Genomic DNA, 10,000 nt, shown 5'->3' on the forward strand with positions numbered 1-10,000 from the left:
CCTGTAGCTGTCTGTAGCGGCCTGTAGCTGTCTGTAGCGGCCTGTAGCGACCTGTAGCGACCTGTAGCGACCTGTAGCGTCCTGTAGCGGCGTATGAACGTCGGTGAACAACCACACTCATCCAGAGGCGTGTAGCGGCAGGTAGCAACATGTAGCGGCATGAAGTGGCGGTTAGCAACATGTAGCGGCCTGGAGAGGCGTGTAGCAAACTATAGCGGCCTGTAGCGACCTGTAGCGGCCTGTAGCGGCCTGTAGCGGCCTGTAGCTGTCTGTAGCAGCCTGTAGCGACCTGTAGCGACCTGTAGCGACCTGTAGCGGCCTGTAGCTGCCTGTAGCGGCCTGTAGCTGCCTGTAGCGGCCTGTAGCTGCCTGTAGCGACCTGTAGCGACCTGTAGCGGCCTGTAGCTGCCTGTAGCGGCCTGTAGCTGCCTGTAGCGGCCTGTAGCTGCCTGTAGCTGCCTGTAGCGGCCTGTAGCGGCCTGTAGCTGCCTGTAGCGGCCTGTAGCTGCCTGTAGCGGCCTGTAGCTGCCTGTAGCGACCTGTAGCGACCTGTAGGGCTTTTCGTTACCTGCGTCCTGGTTTGGTTTAGGTTTTAGGGACACTTTTGGGGCTCGTCCGGGACTTGAGCTCAGGAACTCTTGAGAATCACGCAGTTAGACTCCTAGGATCTCCACAGAACCGGGCCAAACCTGCACTTCTGCTTTGAGAACATTAAAAGTGACTTCCACAATGACCTGTATAAGTCGTAAAGCCCGGCGGCCTCGTCCTGCTGATGTCCTGCTCTGGTGGAGACACCTGTGGAAGGGAGGAGAACTACAGACAGAATGTTCTGGAGGTGAAAGTTTGTGGCTGGCTGCACCCGGATTCAGAGGAAAACTCTTCCTTGGTTGTTGGCTTTGGGCTTTTCACCAACACGAGGACTTCCTGTCCTCCAGGAGCAAAAGTCGTTTCAGACGTCCTGAAACATTCAGACTTTAATGCAGATCTCTTCGTCTCGGATCCGTCTGAGATCCTTGAATTTGTCCTCAGGAAAGTGTGAATGCAATCGTTCATATGTGTGTGTGTGTGTGTGTGTGTGTGTGTGTGTGTGTAGATGTGAATGAGTGCCTCCAGCCGGGGCTGTGTGAGAACGGCATCTGTGTGAACACCAGGGGGAGCTATAGCTGTGTGTGTCGGCGGGGCTTCATCCTCGACGCCACACATGGAATCTGCATCTGTAAGTAACACACACACACACGCACGCACGCACGCACGCACGCACGCACACACACACACACACACACACACACTCACGCACGCACGCACGCACGGACGCACGCACGCACGCACGCACGCACGCACGCACGCACGCACGCACGCACGCACGCACGCACGCACGCACACACACACACACACACACACACACGATTGAGAAGACGAATAAGGCGACGCCCCCGGTATCCGTCTGAGCCAATAGCAGGATGTCTCACTACGTCTGAAATATGGGTTTTTATGTGGAAACTGAATGTTTCTTAAAGGTATTGTGACATCATTTTTAACATGCTTTTAACACTATTAAAAGTCTTGGCCAACATCCCTCAAATGTGTCTAAAAGAGTGTAACAAGAAAAACTTCACTCTAGTACTCCATTCCTGGCTTTTTATTACTATAACTATATGACTATAAAATCTTTTTCCTTTATAACGTAGCAAATGTTTTTAAAGGAGGAAATTGAATATTTCAGGTTAAATAAAGGTTTGTGAGTGAAAACTTTAAATCTTTGACTTTATAAAATTACAGATTTGCCATCAATAACTAAAATTATAATGACTCAACTCGATAATTCTTTTGAAAAACTGAAAATTTTGTAAAATTTTTGAGCGAAACTCAATAACAATTATACGTTTTGTGAGAGAAAATTACAAAACTACAATTAAACATCAATTTTTTGAGAAAAAAAACAACAAATATTTCTGACTTTGTAAAATAAAAGAATTTGTGAGAAAAGAGATTTTTACTTAATAAAATGACAAATCTTCTGAAAGAAGTCGGACCGGTGTCGGCTTATTCGGACCGGCATCCTCTGCACGGAGGAGGAGGAGGAGGAGGAGGAGGAGGAGGAGGATGCCGGTCTGCTCGTCGTCTAACGCTGGTTCATTAACTGTTCTGTTTCCAGTCTGTGTTTCAGCCTCTTGCCTGTAAATGTAATTAATATTAATATTATTACACTGCAAAATACTCCAAATCTTACCAGGAATATTTGTCTTATTTCTAGTTAAAATGTCTCATTTTTAGTCAAAAAATCTCTACACTTTAAAACAAGAGTCATTACCAGAAAAATACTTACTTACTTTTCAAGTAAATTTTCACTTGAAATAAGTAGAAAAATCTGCCAGTGGAACAAGATTTATCTTCTCATTACAAGCAAAAAAAATCTTGTTCCACTGGCAGATTTTTCTACTTATTTTAAGTGAAAATCTACTTGGAACAGGTGAAAAGTGTTGTTTTTTCCAGTGATGAGTCTTGTTTTAAGTGTAATGAGATTTTTTTTACTAAAATTAGACATTTTAATCAGAATCAGCTTTATTGGCAGTTTAGAAAAACAATGTTTTTGACTTACACCGGCAGCGACACAATGGTTTTATGCGCTTGTTTTCCAAGGGTAACACTGGGATGGGGGGGGGGGCACATCTTCGCACTGTGTATAAATACGCAGTGTCAAGGTGCAAAAACACCTCAGCAAACAAAGCAACTACATCATCACAAAGACTTGCATGTGTGGGGGGAGGGTTGCTAAGGGGGGGGGTCTCGGCACGGTGCATCCAAGTGATCAGCCAATGTCCTTGATGTTATCACACGGCTCGGTCAGTTCTGAAACAGGTCCACAGATGTTCCTGAGAGGGGAGGGTTAGTGGGGGCAGAGCATCTTGTTTACATTCCACCAGGGAGATTGTGACCAGAGCGATCGGCCAAACCGCCCTGTCAAGGCCAGATTATAGAATCAACAATTATATTGAAAAGAAACAGGCAGACTCTGTAATTTTCCGTCTGCCTTCAGTATCTGGTTCATCAATGGAGACTCCAATCAGACGAATTTGTGATCAATTCCCGCCAAGCCGAGCTTCCAACTTCTCCCAGGTGTTATCAATCTTGCCAATGAGCTCAAAGACCACCGCCAGCCTGTGATTCTGTTCAAGAATCACATCCAGCTTACGGCTTTGCTCCCCCAACGTTAAAGTCTGAGTGTTGATCACCTTGCTTGATCCTTCAGCCACGTCCGGCAGCTCTGAAAGAGCCAGAACAGCTGTCGACGACTTACGCGTTTGTCGGTAGACCAGGAACCCCCCTCCTCCTATCAGGAGAAATCCTGCTATCATAAATCCAATTATGAAGCATCTTCAACGTCCTCGACAGACAGAATCACCAAACACAACGGTTTCCAATGTTTGTAGGAATCCATTGTGTATCCAGTAAAAAATGTCCCATGGGGGCAGGAGGGCTCCCTTACCCCCTGACTTCTGGTCGTAAAAATGTGGTCAATTGTGCTGAGAGACCAGTTAATCAATTCCATGATTGTAGAGTTTCGGAGGAGTGAAAAAGAAGAGGCTCTAAAAAGACAAGACAGGACAAAAAGCAGTAGCAGGGCAGATAGGGAGGGAGAGGAGCAGAGAAGTGTCCGCCTTCACCGAGAGACGGAAAAAAAAAAAAAAAGAAATAAGACAAATATTCTTGTTAAGATTTTGAGTTTTTGCAGTGAGGAGACGAAGGGACGGCTGCTTCTGTTTCCTGATGAGTTTTCTGACCTTCATCTTTGTTCCTTCTGTAAAACCACGATCGTCTCGGTAACAGCATGTTCTGGTTCTGCATGCGCCGCCCGTCTGCTCCGGTCCGGTCTCGGCCCTGAACTGACCTGTGTTCCCCCCCGTGTCCCCTCCGTCTCCCCCCGTGTCTCCCCTCCGTGTCCCCCCGTGTCCCCCCGTGTCTCCCCCTGAACTGACCCGTGCCCCCCGTGTCCCCCTCCGTGTCTCCTCTCCGTGTCCCCCCGTGTCTCCCCCCCGTGTCCCCTCGTGTCTCCCCCCGTTTCCCCCCGTGTCCCCCCCGTGTCTCCCCCGTGTCCCCCCTCGTGTCTCCCCCGTGTCCCCCCCGTGTCCCCCCGTGTCTCCCCCCCGTGTCCCCCCGTGTCTCCCCCGTGTCCCCCCGTGTCCCCCCGTGTCTCCCCCCCGTGTCCCTCCAGCCCACACCGTGATCTCGGAGGAGAAGGGCCAGTGCTACCGGGTCCTGGGCTCCGGTCTGGGCCCGGCCTCCTGCTCCCTGCCCATCCTGCGGAACATCACCAAGCAGATCTGCTGCTGCAGCCGCGTCGGCAAGGCCTGGGGCCCCGGCTGTCTCCGCTGCCCCTACTTCGGATCAGGTGGGTCCCCTACAGTCCCAGGCCTGTCTCCGCTGCCCCTACTTCGGATCAGGTGGGTCCCTACAGTCCCAGGCCTGTCTCCGCTGCCCCTACTTCGGATCAGGTGGGTCCCTACAGTCCCAGGCCTGTCTCCGCTGCCCCTACTTCGGATCAGGTGGGTCCCCTACAGTCCCAGGCCTGTCTCCGCTGCCCCTACTTCGGATCAGGTGGGTCCCTACAGTCCCAGGCCTGTCTCTGCTGCCCCTACTTCGGATCAGGTGGGTCCCTACAGTCCCAGGCCTGTCTCCGCTGCCCCTACTTCGGATCAGGTGGGTCCCTACAGTCCCAGGCCTGTCTCCGCTGCCCCTACTTCAAATCAGGTGGGTCCCTACAGTCCCAGGCCTGTCTCCGCTGCCCCTACTTCGGATCAGGTGGGTCCTACAGTCCCAGGCCTGTCTCCGCTGCCCTTACTTCGGATCAGGTGGGTCCTACAGTCCCAGGCCTGTCTCCGCTGCCCCTACTTTGGATCAGGTGGGTCCCTACAGTCCCAGGCCTGTCTCCGCTGCCCCTACTTCAGATCAGGTGGGTCCCTACAGTCCCAGGCCTGTCTCCGCTGCCCCTACTTCGGATCAGGTGGGTCCCCTACAGTCCCAGGCCTGTCTCCGCTGCCCCTACTTCGGATCAGGTGGGTCCCCTACAGTCCCAGGCCTGTCTCCGCTGCCCCTACTTCGGATCAGGTGGGTCCCTACAGTCCCAGGCCTGTCTCCACTGCCCCTACTTCGGATCAGGTGGGTCCCTACAGTCCCAGGCCTGTCTCCGCTGCCCCTACTTCGGATCAGGTGGGTCCCTACAGTCCCAGGCCTGTCTCTGCTGCCCCTACTTCGGATCAGGTGGGTCCCTACAGTCCCAGGCCTGTCTCTGCTGCCCTTACTTCGGATCAGGTGGGTCCCTACAGTCCCAGGCCTGTCTCTGCTGCCCCTACTTCAGATCAGGTGGGTCCCTACAGTCCCAGGCCTGTCTCCGCTGCCCCTACTTCGGATCAGGTGGGTCCCCTACAGTCCCAGGCCTGTCTCCGCTGCCCCTACTTCGGATCAGGTGGGTCCCTACAGTCCCAGGCCTGTCTCCGCTGCCCCTACTTCGGATCAGGTGGGTCCCCTACAGTCCCAGGCCTGTCTCCGCTGCCCCTACTTCGGATCAGGTGGGTCCCTACAGTCCCAGGCCTGTCTCTGCTGCCCCTACTTCGGATCAGGTGGGTCCCTACAGTCCCAGGCCTGTCTCCGCTGCCCCTACTTCGGATCAGGTGGGTCCCTACAGTCCCAGGCCTGTCTCCGCTGCCCCTACTTCAAATCAGGTGGGTCCCTACAGTCCCAGGCCTGTCTCCGCTGCCCCTACTTCGGATCAGGTGGGTCCTACAGTCCCAGGCCTGTCTCCGCTGCCCTTACTTCGGATCAGGTGGGTCCTACAGTCCCAGGCCTGTCTCCGCTGCCCCTACTTTGGATCAGGTGGGTCCCTACAGTCCCAGGCCTGTCTCCGCTGCCCCTACTTCAGATCAGGTGGGTCCCTACATTCCCAGGCCTGTCTCCGCTGCCCCTACTTCGGATCAGGTGGGTCCCCTACAGTCCCAGGCCTGTCTCCGCTGCCCCTACTTCGGATCAGGTGGGTCCCCTACAGTCCCAGGCCTGTCTCCGCTGCCCCTACTTCGGATCAGGTGGGTCCCTACAGTCCCAGGCCTGTCTCCACTGCCCCTACTTCGGATCAGGTGGGTCCCTACAGTCCCAGGCCTGTCTCCGCTGCCCCTACTTCGGATCAGGTGGGTCCCTACAGTCCCAGGCCTGTCTCTGCTGCCCCTACTTCGGATCAGGTGGGTCCCTACAGTCCCAGGCCTGTCTCTGCTGCCCTTACTTCGGATCAGGTGGGTCCTACAGTCCCAGGCCTGTCTCCGCTGCCCCTACTTTGGATCAGGTGGGTCCCTACAGTCCCAGGCCTGTCTCTGCTGCCCCTACTTCAGATCAGGTGGGTCCCTACAGTCCCAGGCCTGTCTCCGCTGCCCCTACTTCGGATCAGGTGGGTCCCCTACAGTCCCAGGCCTGTCTCCGCTGCCCCTACTTCGGATCAGGTGGGTCCCTACAGTCCCAGGCCTGTCTCCGCTGCCCCTACTTCAGATCAGGTGGGTCCCCTAGAGCATGGATTTAAGAATTCCTGGATTCTTGGATGAATGAATTTGTGGATTATTGGATTCATGAAGTCATGGATTCTCAGATTCTTGGATTCATGGAATCTTGGATTTTTGTATTCTTGAATTAATGGATTCAAGAATTCCTGGATTCTTGGATTCATGGATTCAAGAATTCCTGGATTCATGGAATCTTGGATTCCTGGATCCTTGGATTAATGGATTAATGAATTTCTGGATTCCTGTATTCATGTATTCATGGCTTTATGGATTTATAGATACCTGGATTCTCAGATTCTTGGAATTATGGAATCTTGGATTTGTGGATTCATGGATTCCTGTATTCTCTGATTCCTGTATTCTTTGATTCCTGTATTCTTGGATTCTTGGATTCTTCCCGGGTTCTGATCCGGCTTCTTGTTCTCTGTTTGCTCCGTCAGTCGCCTTCAAGGACATCTGTCCGGCCGGGCCCGGCTACTACTACACGGCCTCCACCTTCCAGTTCAACCAGCGGCTCGGCGACGAGCTCCGGAACCGAGCCGCCGTGCTGACCACGCAGGACGGCAAAGGTTGGTCCCACGTCTTCCTGCTCACTTCTCTCCGGGTCCAGCTCCTCTAAAACCTGCAGAACCCGACCAAAACCTGCAGAACCCGACCAAAACCTAAGGTTTACAGAAGTTGCCTGCCCGACCCGTTGAGCTATACGGGCGCTAGCGCTCGTGTTGAAAAAACCCACTCTCAAAATGGCAGGAATAAATGCGAGTCATCACGACCGGCCGTGGTTTACGCTCATTATATTATATTAAATTATATCACAGCTGAGCGATGTTACGTTACTATAAGCTTAACCAAAGATCCTCTATACACAAGATAGTGCATTGCCGTTACTGCCAATGGTATGGAATGGTATACACTTCCGGTCTCCTAAGTGGGCGTGGCCGCCCCTCTCCCCACATCGTTTTGGAACATACAACACTAGATACAGTACAACTTTCTTCCAAAAATAATATAATAAAAATAACAGTATTATTAAGCAAAGAAGCAAGTTTTATTTTAGTTTTAAACTTCATTTTATCCATTTTGGTGTCAGAATGTTCAGAAGGTTTGTGGCTTTTGAAAATGGGTCCCATATTTACTTAGGTTACTATGGGGCGAAGGAATTGGTAATAATCTGTGCTCACGTTCACTTTTCCCATAGGACTCAATAGACTCAGGACCTACTTCCTGTCTCATAAGGGGGCGTGGCAGTCACGTGACACAGATACAGGAAACACAACCGGAGTGGGGGTGGAGTTTATAGAACGTCTCTGGTTTAACCATCTTAAGATAACGAGATAGAGAGAGTGACTTGCTGTTACCGTTGACTTCCACTTCCGGAGCAACAGTAACCATGACAACCATCCGGGTCCGTACATGCTAACAACCCGTCCCCTGATTGGCTGAGACAAACCAAGCTTATACTGTAACAGGTTGGATTAACTTTACACACGGGGCGAAGTGATGTGTTGCTTTTATAAAACGGTTACCAATAATGTAAATATGAAAGAGGAATACACAATCTGTTTTATGTAGTTTTTAATTGCCGTATTTTCTGGACTATAAGCCGCACCTGCATATAAGCCACACCTGCATATAAATTGCACCTGCCCCTACCCCTACTACTGCCCCTACTACTGCATATAAGCCACACCCGCATATAAACTGCACCTACATATAAGCCGCACCTGCATATACGCTGCACCTGCACATAAGCCGCACCCAGAGCCGCCTTAACCTAATGTTAGGCCCTGGGGCTAACAGGTTTTGTAGGCCCCCCAGCCCCTCGACTTACATAGTCTTATTATAAAAAAATCATATTTTGATTAACGTATCACTGAGCCCACTTGAGTATAAACACAAAATACACATTTTATAACAACCACACACAGCAAACCAAGATGTGTGAAAGTTTACATATAAAATAATTAACACACAGTAAAGCTGTATTTTTGGGTTCACTTCCACTTTTTATCAGAACTGTAAAATACAGACTGCTGCTGAACTGACAGCTGGACTGGACACAGAAATAATGTTGAACTAAACCTGCATAGTAAGGTCTGTGATGCAAATAAAGTTCCATGTTCAGGTTTAACCATAGACTGTAAAGAAACATATAACCTATATATAACAACATATATATTAACATATAACAGCCCCGCCCCCCCCCCTCTGGCCTCGGCGGGCCTTGTGAACCAATCACATGCACCTGCACAGACACATGCACGCTCCATTCAGCACCATGGATAGCAACATGGCTTAATGCCAGCCAGGTATAGATGAAACATTATGGAAGATTTTGAGTATAATGACAAACATCTAAGCAAATACGGTATGCATTTCACTGCACAACCACAACAATTTAAAACCTGCACCAGCTAGCAATTAATACAGCACTTTCCTACCTTTTTAGAAGTGCTTTCGCCTGGTTGAAGAAAAGGCCTTGATAATGTCCTTAAAATACAAATCACGCAGGACGTCATGCTCAATCAGTGTGAGATGACTGACTCGAGTCTATTTTTCACCAAGCCCAGTTTGGAGAAGTTACTGAGTTTGCGTTTGAAATGAGAAAAATCATCTCTGCTGCTTATATTGGTGTTCCGATGCTGATTTGTCAGCATCTTTATTTTGACAGGACTCCGGTCCCATTTTCACCCAGTACGCGCGCACATTCATGTTAACGCTGTTTCCCCAGCGGCCCGGGTCCCGGGTCCCGGGTCATCTGACTGGGGCCCTGCCTGGTCTGCAGACTGGTCCTTTCTCTGGGGTTCGTGTGACCCGGGGCCCCCCTCCTCCTCCTCCCCTCCACTGCGCGCGGGAGACCGCTCCTCTCCCGCATCCTTTGGTGCGGCCGCCGGCCCCGGCGCCGGCGCCTTCTCGTTTCATCCGGTGCGGTTTGAGCTTCCCCCGCTGCCGCTTGGGTTGGTCCATCACCAGCAACGGGTTTAAAAAATCCCGTTAATTTGGGAATGCTTTTAAGCAACTCTTTTTCCCGAATCTCCTTTTCTACCGTCTTTTTTCTTTTCTGCGCTCCGCTCTCAAACTTCTTCCCCGACATTTTGCAACTGTCAATCAATCATAGCGGGACGCACCCCAACACACTCTGGTCAACCATGGCCTAAGGCCCGCCCACAGGCTGCAGGGCCCACGTGGATCACTCGTAATTTGGATCAATCAGCAGCCCGTAACGTGCGTATAGAGTGATTGACAGGAAACCTGACAAGTTACAAATCAATATGACTTTTTCAGCTCATCATGACCCAAAATGATAGGCCCCTGAAGTTGGCGGGCCCCTGGGCTTCAGCCCAGGTAAGCCCGTGCATTAAGGCGGCCTTGGCCGCACCTGCATATAAGCCGCACCTGCATATACGCCGCACCTGCATATAAGCCGCACCTGCATATACGCCGCACCTGCATATGCG

The 10,000-nt window shown here is 51.3% G+C and overlaps 1 protein-coding gene across 1 annotated transcript in view; it reads left to right on the forward strand.

Moving 5' to 3' along the window:
* LOC133442611 (latent-transforming growth factor beta-binding protein 4-like) overlaps positions 1-10,000 on the forward strand; it is a 69,982-nt gene that overhangs the window by 28,519 nt on the left and 31,463 nt on the right. The window contains 3 exon segments of the mRNA XM_061720618.1: positions 1,094-1,216; positions 4,214-4,390; positions 6,983-7,111. Coding sequence (XP_061576602.1) covers positions 1,094-1,216; positions 4,214-4,390; positions 6,983-7,111 — 429 coding nt within the window.

The sequence above is a fragment of the Cololabis saira genome, chromosome 4 (assembly GCF_033807715.1).
Source record: "Cololabis saira isolate AMF1-May2022 chromosome 4, fColSai1.1, whole genome shotgun sequence".
NCBI lineage: Eukaryota > Metazoa > Chordata > Actinopteri > Beloniformes > Belonidae > Cololabis > Cololabis saira.